At 42.8% G+C, this 18,363-nt stretch overlaps 1 protein-coding gene across 9 annotated transcripts in view; it reads right to left on the bottom strand.

Annotated features, from left to right (window-relative positions):
- Nucleotides 1-18,363, bottom strand: part of Bcas3 (BCAS3 microtubule associated cell migration factor) — a 502,165-nt gene that overhangs the window by 434,630 nt on the left and 49,172 nt on the right. For all 9 annotated transcript variants that reach the window (XM_016001738.3, XM_042282536.2, XM_006983187.4 and 6 more), the window contains exon 7: nucleotides 3,975-4,047. In XM_016001738.3, the coding sequence (XP_015857224.1) occupies nucleotides 3,975-4,047 (73 nt within the window). The remainder of the gene's footprint in view (nucleotides 1-3,974; nucleotides 4,048-18,363) is intronic.

The following is an 18,363-nucleotide window of genomic DNA, read 5'->3' as shown; positions in this document are numbered from 1 at the left end:
CCCAAAGTTCATTTTCTAATGGCAACAACAAAAAGAAGTTCCTACTTCAAGAAACGTAATGGTTCTCAACTTGACTGATCTGGAATCGACTAAAAGGCAAGCTGCTGGGCACACCTGTGAGAGATTTAATTAATCAGGTTATTTGAAGTGGGCAGACCCACCCAAAATGTGGGTGGAACCTTCCAGCGGCAGCCCAGATTAAAGCCGTCAAAAAAAGAAAGAGCGGGCAGCTCTGCTGCTGCCGGCCACTGCTCTCCCGAGCCTACCTAGCTGCCGCCAGCTGCTGTGGTTACTGCCTGTGGTTCTGATTCCTGGCATATGGTCTCCAAGCATTCACCTATGACCTCATGGGATGTGCCCTATGGATGGATGACTGAGGATGAAGAAGACCAGGAGCTAGTTTACAGACCATCCTAAACACTATGCAGGCATCACCCAGAAGTGGACAGCGGGAACATTTACAGGCACTTTCTGGGACAACCCTGCAAGGCTCACTGGGGAAAGGCAATCACACGGGGAGAACTCTGGGCAGTGCACATGCTGGTACATTTTGCTTGGTTTGGAAGACCCATGCATGGAAGCTGGTGAGAACAATGCTTGGGGAAGTGGTGTGTGCATAGATCTCTACAAACAGGCAAAGGGTGGAAAGGTAAGTTAGCAGAGGAGGACCTCCCAATCAAGAAGCCAGGACAATCCTAGAGAGCAGTTAGACTCTTTCCCCAGCCATCCTTGGCACAGCCCAAAAGGCTCGTGAACAAAGCGAATTACAGGTGTGGGGGTGAAGGTGAGGTGGGGCTCAACATGGATATCCACTAACCTAGGCTGACCCAACTGTGGCTGCTGCTCAGTGTCAATCAAATCCTTCAGCAGCAGAGACCAACAGTGAGCCTGACACCACACCATTCCCGCAATGGCCAGCCAGCAACCTGGTGGCAGGCTGACTACCCTGGACCACAGCCACCATGTGGAAAGACCGGTCTACCAGTTATGGATTTGTCTTTCGAGCTGTCACGAGTGGCTGTCCTCCAAGGGAAGCATCCTCTATCTTGGGGAGTTCATCTGTTCCCCCGTGCAAAAAAATCATCCCAGCTAGGTTCACATTTTACATCCTGTTGCAGAATATTTGTACAGCGTGAATGAACGTGTATTGCTGTGATTGCTGTACTAAAAAGCTGAACAGTCAATAGCTAGGCAGAAGGACTTTAAGGCACAGAAAGAAAGGAGGAGGAGGAATCTAGGCGCTTGAGAGAGATTTGAGGAAACAGGATGTGGGAAGCAGGATGGGCAATACCTGACAGAATGTAGATTAATAGAAATGGGTGAATTTGCCAGGCGGTGGTGGCGCACGCCTTTAATCCCAGCACTCGGGAGGCAGAGCCAGGCGGATCTCTGTGAGTTCGAGGCCAGCCTGGGCTACCAAGTGAGCTCCAGGAAAGGCACAAAGCTACACAGAGAAACCCTGTCTCGAAAAACCAAAAAAAAAAAAAAAAAAAAGAAATGGGTGAATTTAAGTTATAAGAGCTAGTCAAAAACAGGCCTAAGCTAAGGATAAGCTTTCACAATTAATAAGTCTCCTGTGTCGTTATTTGGGAGTGGCTAAAAGAACACAGAAAGAACCATCACAACCTCTCCTGAATAGAAGGTGCAGGGCAGGACATGAGATTCCCATCTTAGTAGCCAGCTGCTCCCTACCACCCGGCAACAGTGCACTTGTCCTGGAGGATGAGCCGTAAGATAGGGCAGTAAAGAGCAGAGCTGGGCTCCACCTAACGGGTTATGGGAGAAGAACTCATCTCTGTTGAGTAAGGCTTTCAAGGTGGGGCCGGTTGAGGGATTGGTGCCCACATCCCTGTAAGCAACCCCTGCCTCTAAGGCTCTGAAGGAAGGCTCCCAGGGATAAATTTTGGTAGAATTATGCCTCAGTTTGTCATTGGGACCCTGGAAGGAAGGAAGATGTTACTTTATATATTCCCCAGAGAAAGAATTTTAGCAATATCTGTACACAATGCTTCCTCCAAAATTGTCCTCCATGGACTTACAGAATGCTTTATCCACCATCACAAAATTCTACACAGCACTATTTCACAGCCAACCCAAAGAAGTACAACAATGTGCCTATAGTCATGGAATTAATTGGTCTTACCATGTTCCCCACCACCCCAAAGTAGCTAGCTTGAACCAGAGACTGACCTTTTGAAGACACAGTTATAAAACTAGACACTGGACATGATGGCACATGACTTTAAGCTCAGCACTCAGGTGACAGAGGCAGGCAGATCTCTGTGAGGCCAGCCTGATCTACATATCAAGTTCTGGGCAGCCAGAACTACACAGAGAGACACTATCTTTAAAAAAATAAAAATAAAAATAAAATAGGTAGCAGTTGGCTAGAGAACCAAGGTAGGGTTCTCCAGAAGTCTCTATACACTTTGAATCAATATGTAGTAAATGGCACTATTTCCCCGATAGCCAGGATTCAAAGACCTAGGACAAGGAGTAAGGGAAATGATACCACTCATCATCCTCCCGAAAGACCCACAAAGCAAACTTTTCCTTCCTGTTCCCTCTACTTCATGCTCTGCTGGAATATCAGTTTTGGTTATGGTGGAGTACTGGCACAGAAAACATTCCACTCAAAACAAAGCTGATTTTTTTTTCCCTCGCCACACTGTGTTCCTGATGCTCTTCAATGGAATGTTTGGAGGGGTGATAGATTCAAACTACTGGGGGGGAAATGGACTGCTTCTCCACATTGGAGATAAGGAAGAATATGTCTAGAGCCTAGGGGATCCTTTAGAACATCTCTTGTTGTTATCATAGCCTATGGTAAGATAAATGGTCCAGACACTTCAGGAGTGAAAGTATGGTTCACCCCTACAGGTAAAGATTCAAACCCTGAGAGGTGCTTGCTGGATGTAGAGGAAATACAGAATGGGTAGTAGAGGATGTCAGATACAAATACCAGCTAAGGCCATGTGTCCAGGTACAGAAATGAGGATTGTAATTTCCAAGAATAATTCTGTCCTGGTTTGTTATGAATATGTAAAAGAGGTGTGTTTTATTTCCTCTATCTCTTTATCAAGTAGCATTGATTGAGACAGTATCAGTGGCAAAGTATTCTAAATATATATCTACATATTGAGCTTTCAATACTAAAAGACTAAGAACTCTTCAAGGTACCATGTCTATTGTGAGGGAAAATAATGCATTTGCAATTGTACCTGGAATCGTGATATCATATTAAAAAGTTATGATATTTTTATTGTTGTCAGTTGGAAGTAAGCATGACACAAGTGTTGTCAAACTGATAGACTCCCCCGCCCACTCATAGTAGCTAGTATGACCATGACAGCGGCTGAGTATCCCTCACACTCAACTGACTCCTGGGTGAGGTCAGCAAATCTGGTTTTGCTTTTTGATTTTTGCTTTTTGTTTTTTGTTTTTCTGAGACAGGGTTTCTCTGTGTAGCTTTGGTGTCTGTCCTGGATCTCGCTCTATAGACCAGGTTGGCCTCGAAGTCACAGAGATCTACCTGGTTCTGCCTCCCAAGTGCTGGAACCACCACCCGGCTAGCAAATCTGTTCTTTGAATGTGTAAATCAAAAGGAAATGGTACTTTTTCATAGTATTATAAAGAGTAAGAGAGAAAACCAAGGAATACCTTTAGTGTTGCATCGGGCACAAGCCACAGAATCAATACACTGCCAAACATTGATATATGATGAAAGTAACATTATTATATTACCACTGGATAGCGACTTCTGCAGTAGAGGCATGAGTGTTAACACTACACAGCAAATGTAAGAACCCTTTCCTCAGCCCTGACAATCTTGTCTTTCCAGACTGCACCGTGATCTACAGCACCGCCTTCCTCTGATGCTCGGCATCACGGCATAGGAAGAGAGAGTCATGAAGGAAGCAAATACGTCACCACAAATGCTACGTGTTTCCAGGCTTCACTTGGAATCTCCTTACCCTGAAGATCCAATGCTCTTACAAACACCAAGAAGAGGTCTTTTCTCAGCAAAGTTATCACACTTTTGAGCACCTGTTAGAGAACATAAAACAAAAAGTATGTTTTGAGAAACTCTTGAATATTTCCCATTATTTCAAAATGTTTATACTAGAGGATGGGGTAGATGATTGGTAGATCACTTGTCTGCCATGTACAGAACAATGGGCATATGTGTGTCCATACATATTTGTATATATGTGTGTCCATACACATATTCATATATACACACAACAGAAACTTACTCAGCATAATGTGTACAATCCACACATTTAACTGTATAAAACAAAGAAAACTGAAGGAGAAAAATATTTGAAACATTAAAGATACTGACAGACATTTTATTAAAGATACTGTTTAACTGGTAGCTGTTTCAATCTCACCAGCCTTCTCTGTGAGAGCAAAGACCCACATCCTGTAGCGCTGACTAGCTCCTCAAGACTAGTGTGTTCACCAGCCTGTGATGGCGCACACCTTTAATCCCAGCAGAGGCAGATTAACCTCTGAGTTCAAGGCCAGCCTGGTCTACAGAGTAAGTTCCAGTATGGCCATGGTTACACAGAGAAACCCTATCTTTAAAAAAAGAAAAGACTAGAATGTTCATAATATTTTTTTTTTTTTTTTTTTTGGTTTTCCGAGACAGGGTTTCTCTTGTGTAGCTTTGCGCCTTTCCTGGATCTCACTTGGTAGCCCAGGCTGGCCTCGAACTCACAGAGATCCGCCTGCCTCTGCCTCCCGAGTGCTGGGATTAAAGGCGTGCGCCACCACCGCCCGGCTGAATGTTCATAATATTTAACTATTAGAACAAAAAAAATATCTTTTTTATTTATACATGAAATTTTTAATGACAGTGATTTAAATGGAAGGAAGAATAAAGTCACCTAAGAAATGAGACCAATCCTTGCTAGTTGTTAGGGCATACAAATAATGGTAATTAGACTAACTACTAATAGCTTCACGTCACAAATTCTGCCAATTCAGCATACACAGAATAAGCATTTGACTAAACTCTATACCTGCTCATAGTAACAACTAAAGAAAAACAAAAGAAAAAAAATTAACTTGTTTTATTTTGTTTTACCTTGAAGACAGCATCTCCTCTGTGGCCTAGGCTGGCCTTGAACTCCAGACCCTACAGTCACAGCAAGTACTACCACAACACCTAGCTTCCAATGTCTGTTTTGTTTTTCCCCACTCGTTATTTTATTTTTTTGTATATGGATCTTCTACCTGCCTATGTCTGTTCACAATCTGCCTGCAATGCTCCAAGACCAGAAAAGGATGCCAGCTCCCCTGGAACAGTTATAGACATTTCATTGTGAGCTACCATGTGGATTCTGGGACATGAGTCCTCTGGAAAAGCAGCCAGTACTCTTAACCCCTGACCCATCTTCCCAGCCCCAATTTTTTTTTCCTTCTCCCTTTGAGAAGGTCTCATGCAGATAAGGTTGTCTTTAAACTTTTATCCTCTTGCCTCTACTTTGAGTCCTTAACACAATGACTATTTACAGACAATAGAGATTAATAGTTAATGGTTCAGAGTATTCCCATTCAAATCAGTAATGACACAAGAATACTCAACATCGATGTTCTCATTCAAATCTATGTCAAAATACTAGTCAACATAATAATAAATGAACTCAGCAATATTCATTAATATAAACCAAGTGCAGGGTTGGAGAGACACTTCAGTAAGTCAAGTGTGTGCCTTAAATGCACAGAGGTGTGTTTGATCCCCAGAACCCATGTTAAAAACAGCAGTATTGGGGGCTGTACTGATGGCTCACGGGTTACGAGGATGTGTTGCTCTTGTAGAGGACTTGGCTTTGGTTCCCAGCACCCAAGACAGCTCACAACTTCTGTACCTCCCGTTCCAAGGGATGTGACTGCCCCTCTGGTTCTGTCCTCCAGTTCCAAGGGATGTGACTGCCCCTCTGGTTCTGTACCTCCAGTTCCAAGGGATGTGACTGCCCCTCTGGTTCTGTACCTCCAGTTCCAAGGGATGTGACTGCCCCTCTGGTTCTGTACCTCCAGTTCCAAGGGATGTGACTGCCCCTCTGGTTCTGTCCTCCAGTTCCAAGGGATGTGACTGCCCCTCTGGTTCTGTACCTCCAGTTCCAAGGGATGTGACTGCCCCTCTGGTTCTGTACCTCCAGTTCCAAGGGATGTGACTGCCCCTCTGGTTCTGTCCTCCAGTTCCAAGGGATGTGACTGCCCCTCTGGTTCTGTCCTCCAGTTCCAAGGGATGTGACTGCCCCTCTGGTTCTGTCCTCCAGTTCCAAGGGATGTGACTGCCCCTCTGGTTCTGTACCTCCCGTTCCAAGGGATGTGACTGCCCCTCTGGTTCTGTACCTCCCGTTCCAAGGGATGTGACTGCCCCTCTGGTTCTGTACCTCCAGTTCCAAGGGATGTGACTGCCCCTCTGGTTCTGTACCTCCCGTTCCAAGGGATGTGACTGCCCCTCTGGTTCTGTCCTCCCGTTCCAAGGGATGTGACTGCCCCTCTGGTTCTGTACCTCCAGTTCCAAGGGATGTGACTGCCCCTCTGGTTCTGTACCTCCCGTTCCAAGGGATGTGACTGCCCCTCTGGTTCTGTACCTCCAGTTCCAAGGGATGTGACTGCCCCTCTGGTTCTGTACCTCCCGTTCCAAGGGATGTGACTGCCCCTCTGGTTCTGTACCTCCAGTTCCAAGGGATGTGACTGCCCCTCTGGTTCTGTACCTCCCGTTCCAAGGGATGTGACTGCCCCTCTGGTTCTGTACCTCCCGTTCCAAGGGATGTGACTGCCCCTCTGGTTCTGTACCTCCCGTTCCAAGGGATGTGACTGCCCCTCTGGTTCTGTACCTCCAGTTCCAAGGGATGTGACTGCCCCTCTGGCCTCCTCAGGAGACACTCATGCATGTGATTCACATACATGAAACTAAAAAGATACCCCCCACCCTCCCCACCCCTCGCACAATACACTTGTTATATTTTGAGGACTGCTCTTGTTTGACGCTCGTTGTTGTCTTTTGGACACGAGGTCTCTCATTGTATAGCCCTGGCTGGCCGAGAATTTACTTTGTAGATGAGCGTGGATGAACTTGAACTCAAAGAGATCTGTCTGCCTTTGTCTCCTGAGTGCTACCACACTTGGTCAAGATTCTTTATATCAAAAATAAATTAACAAAACTTAATACCTTATCTACGATGGTCTAGTAGGAGAGAAACAGATTTAATAAAAACAGATGAATCATCAAATGATGAGTATCTCATATTATTCCGACTACTTTGGATAAATCAGAAATTTTCCAGCTAAGGGTGGGTGAGATGGCTTATCAGATTAATGTGCTTGCTAGGCAAGCCTGATAACCTGAGTTAGATCCCCAGAACCCACGAAAGGAGAGAATAAATGGTTGTCCTCTAACCTCCATGGGACATGCATATGCTCGCGCTCACTCACGCTCTCTCTCTCTCTCTCTCTCTCTCTCTCTCTCTCTCTCTCACACACACACACACACACACACATACAAAATCATACAAACAATAATATATAAAATAAATATCTTAAAACATTACACTTAAAATTTATTAAAAAGTATATTCACATAAATTGACATTTATCAAACACAAGATCCAAATTTTGATAAAACATTGACCAAATTACTTAAAATTATAAATTTACAACCCCTGAATCCATGCATATGATTTTGTCCTACACATACATTCAGGGATGAGAAGTCCCTTGCACACAGGATAACTCCCTCCAGCACTGTTTAAAATAGTGAAGGAAGAAAGCGGAGTGTGTGATGGAGCATCCATCCCCCACAGCTGCAGCCAGGGAGTGCTGAATGTAAACCCCGAGGGGGCAGCAGACAGAACCGGGAAAGAAGCTCCACCAAGGGTGGGGGAAGACAGGCCTACACAGCGTCTCTTCTGCTGTCCACCCGCCCCAAGCACACATGAAAGTCACAATCGTTGTTGACAGCAGAGGCCTGGAAAATCAGAAGCCTCCAGAAGTGGAAAGCAACTTCAATGTTGAAACAGCTTCTGTCTTCTGGTTTTCAGCCCATGTGATCCATAAATTGACTGTCAAATGTCTGTGTTCACTTTAAACAAGAAGCCAAATGCCAAGAGACAAGTCAGTGCTTAGTTTAAATTCTAACACAAGTTGGGAGGATGAAAACATGCATTTAATTTTATTCTCTCTAAAAATTCTATGACACCAATTATTAAAGTTTTAAAATATGTAATAACCCCAATCAAATTCACTAAGAGATGAGTATTGATCAATTTAACAGCTCTAAGGAAAAGCTAGAGGCTTCAGTGGTAGAAAAGCACATCCAGATTAAGAGGACTTTATATATGGGTTTATAAAAGGCGCAGTAATTGATTACACCAGGCACACTTGGGACTGGATGTGAAAGAACCAGCCTAAAATAAAGGGGACTGGCTTGACACAGGCTACTTGAGAAACTCTCAGATGCAAAACCTTTACTTGCAGACAGCTCAACTCACGCTCCCGTTCCTAAGCAACTGAAAGGCGGGCAGCTCTCTAGAGCCTGGGACAGCAACTCCAGGTGAAGGGAGGATTAAATGACATCGTAGAGCTCAATACGAAGCCGCCTTTCCCATGCCCAGGACACCTCACTCTCGAGTTTCCCAAACATCAGAGTCAGATCCTTATCGTCCACAGCTCCTCTGGGGAACAAACAGCCCCCGAGGGAAGGACTGGGGAGCTGGGCATCAGAAGACTCCATCCAGCCGACCAACCGCACAAGGGGAGCTGTGGTAATGAAAGTGAAGCCCCAAAGCTGCAAGTCGGCTTGTACACGGACAGCCAAGGCCACTTAGAGGAGTGTCTCCACGGGAAGAAAACATCGAGAATTACCACATCACTCTCACTGATTTCCAAAATGTGAAGATACTGAAGACACAGAACACCACAAGAAGAACACCATGCGAAATGGATGCTGAAGGTTTAAGGAAACTCTGGGAGGCTGGGATGGAACTCAGAGAGCAGACTGCTTGCCCAGAATGCTCAAGGCCCTGGGGTCCATTCCTCATAACGGGTAAACCAAACCAGGCTTGTTGGATAGAAGCTGTAGTCCTAGCACTTAGGAATGGAGGCCAGAGGATAGCATTAGAAGTTCAAGGTCATCCTCAGCTACAGAATAAAAACAGAGAGAAGGGAAGTGAAGAAGTGAGTGGGGAGAAAGGAAGAGAAAAAAACCTGTTTTCAAATGGTAGATGTTATTTTAAAACTTGAACAGACACCAGAACACTGTAAAATATGCACAAGAAATGTTCAAAGTCTGCATTTAAAGATTCACTGTGGAAGAACCAAAGAGAAAAAAGCAAAAGCCAGGCATTCGGAGGCAGGAGGACGGCAGCAAGTTAGAGGCCTGACTCCATCTCCATATAAAAAAATGAACAAACAAAAAGAATATCTGTTCAAGATCAAAATATTACACAGTATTCCAAAAATACATAAATTTACGTTTTATCGTATTACATAAAATTTTAAATAAAATAAAAATAACTTGACTGTTCAAACATAGTTTACAATGGATTATTTCTGCTTCTGCTACAAATCCGATTTAACAATTAATAATCTGACTTTTAAATCCAAGCATGAGTTAAAATTGAACTGATCCAAAGCCTACACTATTTCTGTACAAAATTAATTACAATTGGACTGCATCTATCCAGAGCCAATCCTTGACCCCTTCAACACGTGGTCTGCTTTCTGGTCTTTACATTTGCACCTACTCTGTGCAGACCAATCTGTTAATTTGATGGAAGAATCATCAAGCTTTCAAAGTGCAATCCTGACGAGACTGGCTTGACTATTTCACTCTTCTCAAAATGTAACTGCAGAATTCTACTGGTTCCCCTGGCCTCCTAGAATCTACCAGGGAGCAGACTTGGCCACAACACAAGCCCTAAGGTTGACGCTCTTGGTGGACAGTCAAAGCCACATTTGTAAGATGTAAGAGAGAAGCCCTAACTCCCAAGCACAGTGCCTCCCACAAAAAGTACCCACTACAAAAGGCAATTGTAATGACTGGACCACAAGAAACAAGGATCCCCAAAGTCTCTAAATGAATGAGGCAAAGCCCTCTACAAACTAGAAAAAAAAGAAATGAAATTTCAGAGTTTAAAATAATGACAGTAAATTTTAATTCTCATTTAAATATTTTTATTCTGGATGGCCCGAATAAATACAATTCTTAAAGTGAAAGTGTGTACATTCTACACACTCATAACAGTACAATATTCACTTGTTTTTTTTTATGCATATAAATAGCAGCCTGTACTCTTCCTGGGGCCTAATGGAGTCATCGCCCTCCGGTAATGTAATCCTCCAAATTGGAGCGGATTAACTTTTGATATATAAATTGTGTGTGTGTTTGCATGTGCAATAGAGAGAATGACGTTCCACACACCTGCCCCACAGCACTTGACAGAATGCACCACAATGATTGAAATGGAATGCAGCTCACCAAATCCATCAAATACAAAAACTGCTGCAAAGTCCTTTGTTAAACTCCTTTTATTCTAAATCCTTTTAATTCTGTCCTATAACACTAAAACATTTCTAAAAAGCTTAAAATCCTAATAAATCACACAATTAAAGTAATGAAAATGGGCCTGCACACCAAGTCACCAACTCTTCCACCACTCAACAAAATTCGAAACAGTTTGCTTGTCAGAAAATGTTAACTAATATCCCCCACCACACACACCATTGTAAACTCATTTAAACCAAAGAGCTTAAGCTCATAAATCAGCCTTGAGATTTCAAGACATCAACTCGAAACAGCTTCTACCTGAGTCCAAAAGCAGATCCAGAGGCAAATAAAATCCCAACTGGTGATGAAATATTATGCCTCTCCCTTTTGATGTTGAAGATGATGTCCTGCATATAAAGATTTTACACAACACTATGTCCTCACTAATAAATTTTTACTGAGAAAATCTTTTCCAGAAGGATTTCTTTGAACAATAAATTCATTTAAACCATTCAGCTAAGCCTCCCTGCCTCCTCTCCTGGAGACAAGGTCTCATGTTGCCCAGGCTGTCCTCAACCTCACTACATAGCTCGCTGACTACAACGCTGGAATACTGATCCTCTGGTCCTAAATCCTACAAGCTGATGTTACTTTTTCTTTTTTAATGAAATCATTTTCTTTAAAACAGATGTGACCAAGTTGTCCTTGAGGTGTTTTACTTACAGATGACCTCAATGTGAGCACAATGTGAGGTACGGGCAAAATGTGAAACTTCAGATGATTGCATTGTCAATAAATTTTTTGTGTCAGTTTTTAAACTGTCAGGATTTTTTGAGCGGTACAATTTCTATTTTCTTACCAGATTATTCATAAATAATCCCCATCATAAATTGGATAATCTTCTTATGTCTTTTCCTTATCTAAACAGGAAAATGTGAGCAAGTGCCTTTTTTTTTTTAACAGAGAAGACAGGGATGAAACCTGCAAGAAGCCAGATCCCAAAGTTTCATGAACCTGGACCAAGCATGAGAGAGTCAAGACAAAAATCTCACTGCCATAAAATACTGAACCTGAATATGGTCACAAAACACAACTTGGCATTTGCCCTCAATATTCAAAATACACGCATACACCGTAGCCTCCCAGTGAACACAGATTTCTTTCTTCTAAGTCTAGGGGCTGAAGACAGGGTGCCCTCTATCAGTCCCTAACTCACTCTAACGCTAGACATCTTTTTGAGCACTTAGCATATGAGATATCCACTCTGACAACCAGAACTTCTTTCACAGACTAGACTTACTAGATGGTCAAAGCCACCAAAACTCTGCCACTGTTCTTCAGGACTGACCTGATCAGGGCGGAGGTTACACAGCTTCTCCCCACTGCGGTACAACTAAATGCCACACCCGACTCACTTTGAGAAAAATGGGCAGGGATGGAGAGAAAGATGTACGTCCAACTACTCTGCTGGGACTATAAGCAGAGTGACTGCCAAAGGCTAATTAGTTAATTATTTATTGCTATTGTCGAAAGAGGCCAGCATCAATATATCCAAGAGGGTAGTTATGAGTGTTGAAAGGGGGACACATGCAAAGGGTGTCGTTACAACATTAACATCTGCTCATGTGTGATGCCAGCCCTGCTCCTACTCTGACCAAAATGCCACCATCCCTTTGACGCCTCTCCATGATATTGAGCCTGCACCATACCCGGCTTTCCAGCTTCCCAACACAATACTTTCACATCTCTGCTGAATACTCTCTGAGTATTCAGAAACACCTCTGAGTCAGAAAGTCCTCTCTATCCACCATCTTTCATCACAATCTATCCCATACCCATATTTATTTCTTCACAGCACCTACCTGGGCCTCATTTCCCACACATTACATTGCTGATCTACTTATAAGTTCAGCACACCCACGTCTTAACTCCTTGATACTAAGACCTATACATCAATGATCACAATCACTATATTCACAGCTCAAAACCATGTTCAGGAAATAGAGAGATGGCTCAGTGGTTAAGAGCACTTGTTGCTCTTCCAGAGACCCCAGATTCAATTCCCAGCACCCACATGGCACCTCACAACTATCTGAAACTACAGTTCCAGGTGATCAACACCCTCATACAGACAAAACACCAATGTACATAAAATAAAATTAAATAAATTTTAAGATAAAAAACATGTCAAGACCACCCGAAGAGCTTGAATATAAGCTTCAAACTACCACACACAAAGCTCTGCATTTGCATGCTACAAATTAGGAAGAAACACCATCAGCAGTCAGGGTAGAAACTGGGATACCAACAGCAGTTGACTGGGGTGCTGGCACAGGGGTGAGAGACTGTGGGATACAAAGAGCAGTTGCCTGGGGTGCTGGCACAGGGGTGAGAGACTGGTAACAACAGACATGGAAGAACAAAGTCTAAAAGCCTGAAGCCCTCGAAAGAAAAATAGCACAGGAGGATCATGAAGGGACAAAGCATTAGTGAGTCACGAAACATGAGCACAGTCCGCATGTAGGTGAGGGAAAAACCATGATTTAACAAGCTATGTAAAGTATACTATTAAAAGCACCATACTGTGAGAAAATACATGCAGAACACATAGTTTAGACAGAATCACTGTTTAAAATAGGCAGGAACTGGGGTCTGGAGATTACTGTTTAGTTGGCTGGTTTGTGTTTTGTTTGTTTCTGTTTTTATCTGGGTTTTGGAAGCTTGCTGGAGACTCCACTCAGAGACTGGAACATACTACCCATACTTCTACGACAAGGCTAAGCACCTAGAATCAACACTTGAAACCGACAACAAAAAACAAGCTATTTTAAAATTGGCAAAAGACCTAAAAGGCCCACGCCTTTGACCCCAGCATGTAGGGGACAGAGGCAAGAGGGAACTCCAGGCCAGCCAAGGCTACATAGCAAGGCCCCGGTTGTGTTATGGATCATTGTGGAATTGTCAATTGCAACAGTAAGATGCCCCAGAACAGCTACTGCAGTGGCCAACTGCAGAACCCTTCCACCAGGAGAGGGGTAGGACATGCTGCTACAGAACTGTCATTCCTTACAGGGACAACTGAAAACATGGTGTCACCACTGTGCAAGACAGTGTGACAGTTCCTTAAAAACTAAACATACTCTCACCATAAAATGGCCTCAGCTTCCTGGATATTTACCTAAGTGATACAAAGACATGTTCACACGTGTGAATGCTTTCAGTGGTTTTATTAACTTCTAACAGACAGGCTGTACTAAACGTGGATGCCACCAGCATGTCCTCCTGCAGGTGAACACCTCCTGCAGGTGAACAGAACCTAGCTTGACTGTGATGAACTATAATTCACGACTGAAAGGCAATTGGTGAGCTATCAAGAAATGGAGACTTGAAGCAAAGTGAACTATATATCATTCAACAAAAGAAGCCAATGTGTAAATGTGATGTCCTGAATAAGTCCTGCCATGTGACACTGAGAAAAGGGCAAAACTATAAACACAGTTTTAAAAAAAAATTAGTCAAGTACTTAGAATTTTTACGGATTTATTTTTATTTAAGTGTATATGTTTACTGGTGCAAATGTAGCCTACATGTATGTAAGAAAAGAGCCTCAACAATGGGGATGCTGTGTAACTCATCCCCTGATCCCATGCCAACTGCTCTCAAGGCTGGGACAGAAGTATCACAAGGTCAAGGCTTGCTGGGCTACAGAGACAGCTCAACTGCTCAATGGATAACTTTTGGGAACTCTGCCTCAAAGCAACAAGATAAAGGGCCAGGGAAGGACTGGGAATAAAGCTCATAGGTAGAGCATTTACCTAGATTCACAAGGCCAAAAACAATTCAACATCATCGGGGAAAGAACATTGCTGGAAGAATTAGCAATATTTGTAACATAGATATTTTGCAATATCTAATAAAATTAAACATGCACTTATATGTCACAGCAACCCCAAATATAAATAAAGACCCATGAGAAATCAATATATGCAACTAACAGCAATAATAGCGGTTTAAACATAACAGCAAAACTGGAAATAAACAAACCACCCTTGAACAGCATATCCACACAGTGGAATACTACTCAAAAATGAAAAGGCAATTAAAAACTAATATGAGGAGGGGAGAAGGCTCAGCCAGTAAGAGTGTTTGCTTATACAAACAGGAGCACAAGAGTTCAAATCCCCACATCAAAAGTGAGTCATGGCTGTGTCTGCTGGAAAGAGCAGCATTTGCAGGGTGGGTGGAGCAGCCGAGACAAGTGAACCCTGGGAACTTACTGACAAGTCTGCCTAAAAAACACATGCAGCTTCTGGCCCAGTAAGGAAGCCTGTCTTAAAGGAACAAGCTGGAGCACGACAGAGAAAGACACCCAATGACCTTCTCTGGCCACTGTGCAACACACAGAAGTGCACACCAGCACACCAATGTGCAAGCACTACACACACACACACACACACACACACACACACACACACACACACTAAAATTAACATAATGTTTAAAAATGGTACAACACACGTGATCTCAAAAGCATGATAAGATATGCCTGCAATTCTAGAACTTGAAAAACTGAGGCTGGAGGACCAAAGAGGAAGAGGAAAAGGAAAAGGAGGCAGCACATGAGAAGAGAAAGGAAGTGGAGGAGAGCGAGGGAAGGAAGAGAAAAATGAAGCAGGAGAAATACTCATAAGGCTGTAACACCATCAGAACTTTATTCCTGAAATGAGGCTCTGGTAGAGTGCTTAACTAGACCCTGGCTAAGCACTATCCAATACACAACACTATTAAAAATAAATAAATAAATAAATTTTTAAGAAGTAGAAACCTGCTCCTGTTAATGACCAAATGATAGTTCGCTGTATGGATGTACCACAGTCTACCAGCTGGTAAATAATCGGGTTATTTCAATATTCTTATAATACTGCTATAAAGCTCAATATATTTTCATTCTTATATGGACATTATATTTCATTTCCTGGTTGTATACCTAGGGATAGAATTGATGGGTTCATGTGGTAACTCTATATATAACATTTAAGGAACTTCAAACTAGTTTTCAACATAACTCCACTAATGACACAGTCCCGGGGACCATGATTGAGGGTTGCGATGTTTCCACATCCTTCCCACTTTTGTTTTATTCTGCTGTGTACTGTAAGTGTCCTGGGGCATTCAGAGGTGACAGTCGTGGAGAGGGCTTGCTGGGGAGGACAGTGACACACTGCTCAACAACATTCATAAATTCATTCATTTCAAGACAGAAATTGTCAATGAGGGTAGGATTTATTTATTTTACACTAGCTATTACTTAGGAAATGCTGGGGTTTAGGTTTCATGCCTATTTCACAATAAACAAATACAGATTTCGAGACCAAAGATTCATCCATTCACCAAGATCCAATCTCCGTGAAAAGCATCTCCCATGCAGTGACAGCTATGCTTCTCTGGGTGACTATCATTAAAGGTCACAGTGATTTTCAGCCACTCACTACACCTGTTTTCCTAAACCTGACTGACACAGCCAGTGTACTGTTTGTTGTGAGTGTATCTCAAGTCAGGAAAAAGGCAGTCAACGTTTCTCTTAACTTATTAATTAAAAAGCAAACAAAATTCACTACTGAATCTGTGACATTTATGTTTTTGGGAGAAGCTTTTCCAGGCAGGGCTTCTGTGTGTGTAGCCCGGACCAGGCTGGCCTAAAGCCTGGGAGATCGGCCTGCCTCTGCCTGCTGAGTGCTGGATGAAAGGTGTGCGACGCCACCACCGCCCGGCCATTCGTGACACTCATGACCCTGGCAGACTTTTCTGTGTATTTGTCCCCAGGTTAATTACATTCACTCCTCACCAAATGTAACAGAGACACTAAAGGCATTTTACATCTTCACAATGAAAATAAATACAAACTAAACTACTTTTTTTTTTTTTTTAAGACAGGGTTCTCTATTATGTAGCCCCAGCTGGACTGAAACTTGCTCTATAAGACCAGGCTGGACTCTACCAGCCTCTGCCTCCCTAGTGCTGAGACTAAAGATACCACATCTGGCCTCAAAGTAAAATCACACTATTAGGGAAGGATGCAGTATATAGAGCCTGGAAAGGCCTAGATTTGGTAAAACTATTTCCCGACAGTAACAGGAGAATGACCCAGAGGCTACTGAGAGCACATGAGATCTACGGTTCCAATGGGGATGTACACATGCAGCCTGGAATGTCAGCACAACAGCACCAGCAGGGAGGAGAGTTCACACAGCCTTACAATCCTCTCTCTAGATCCCACCTAGGAAGGAGCACCAATGAACAGGGTTCAGAAAGCTTACACCTCATGTCAAAGTCCACACCACACCCCACCAAAAACACAAAAGGCTGGTTTCCTCCTCAGGAAGACTGTCCTCTCAACAGGATAAACAGAACCACCTTAAGCATAGGCTTGAAAAACAGATCATTCCTAAATGACCCAAAGCAGCACGGCTTCCATGCTAGGGACGAGGTGTTAGGAACAAATACACAACACTGATGGATGCTGAGAAGTAATTAGAGCAGAAAACATCAGGGAAGCCCCAAATCTCAGAGTTCAGCCATTTAAAATGTCAATAAGCCTGTTCCCTCTTCTTTGCAACATACTGCTGAGAACTGTAAGCAAATGTCAGTTGGCCTACTTCTGGAGGTGTGTGTGTGTGTGTGTGTGTGTGTGTGTGTGTGTGTGTGTGTGTGTTCGCATGCACTCGTGTGTAACAGAGTTCATTTGTTTAACCACAGCCATCAAAATGTTACATCAAAAATATCACACCAACATTTCTCAAGAACTAAGTCATAAATTCTGACTTCATACAGCTGAACAAATCAAATGATTCTCCTTTGAACATGACAAAAACCAGATTTAACTCAGAACTAATACAGCTGTATATGGAAGCTTGTGAGATCAGAAAACTATAGTAAGGGAAAAGTTAAAAACAGTTAAGTTGTGCAAAGGATGAAATGTAAGAGCATTTAGAAACAATGAAAAAATCCTGAGTTTTTAAAGAGAACAGTGTTCACAATAAAAGTGTTTTGAAACACACATACACACCAGTCAATATATTTAAAGAACCTGAAGCAGGTCTGTGGGTTAAGTACATAAGTTAGTTTTATGCATCCATGAGTATTTAAGGGGAAAAAAAATCCAGCAATCCACATCCTAAGCTGTTAAGTAGATGCATTCAGAATCTGAGGAATGAGAGAGGGAAGAAAGAGAGTAAAATTTTCCCTGAAACATAGAATTACATGAACCTTCATTTTCTCTATTTTGGAAGTTGAATTTTCCTAAGCTTCAGTTGTTAGCTTGATATGACACTGAGGAATTTACACATGATTTCCTCATGCTCTGAACGCCTATGTCCTCATGTTCTGTTCCCCAGAAATAGTTGTATCACTGTTGACGAAACTGATACAGCTGGTTGTTTGTTTTGGGGTTTTGTTGTGTTTTTTTAGTTTGCAAGGTGAATGCATGCAAGCGTGTGTGCGTGCAGAGTCTACAAGAAGGCACTGGATCCCTAGAGCTAGAATTACAGACATCTGTGATCCTACAACAGCACAAGCTCTTAACCATCTCTCCTTCCCATCACTTTCTTTCTCTCTCTTCCTTTCTTTCTTCCTCCCTTCCTTTCTAAAGACAGCAATTATAAGCTACTCAAAAGGGGTACTGGGAACTAATTTCAGGTCCTCTGCAAGAGCAGCAGATGCCATCAATCACTAAGCCATCTCTCCAGGCCCTGGCATTTGTCTTCTGAGACAGGATCTCAAGTAGCCCAACCAAGATGGTCACATATTTCCCATGTAGCTACTATACAGCCTCCATATGGCTAATATCGATTGTCACATGA

This window comes from Peromyscus maniculatus, chromosome 8 (genome assembly GCF_049852395.1).
Source record: "Peromyscus maniculatus bairdii isolate BWxNUB_F1_BW_parent chromosome 8, HU_Pman_BW_mat_3.1, whole genome shotgun sequence".
In the NCBI taxonomy this organism is placed as follows: Eukaryota; Metazoa; Chordata; class Mammalia; order Rodentia; family Cricetidae; genus Peromyscus; species Peromyscus maniculatus.
Note: the sequence above shows the minus strand (reverse complement) of the source record. Positions and strands in the feature narration are given on the sequence as shown.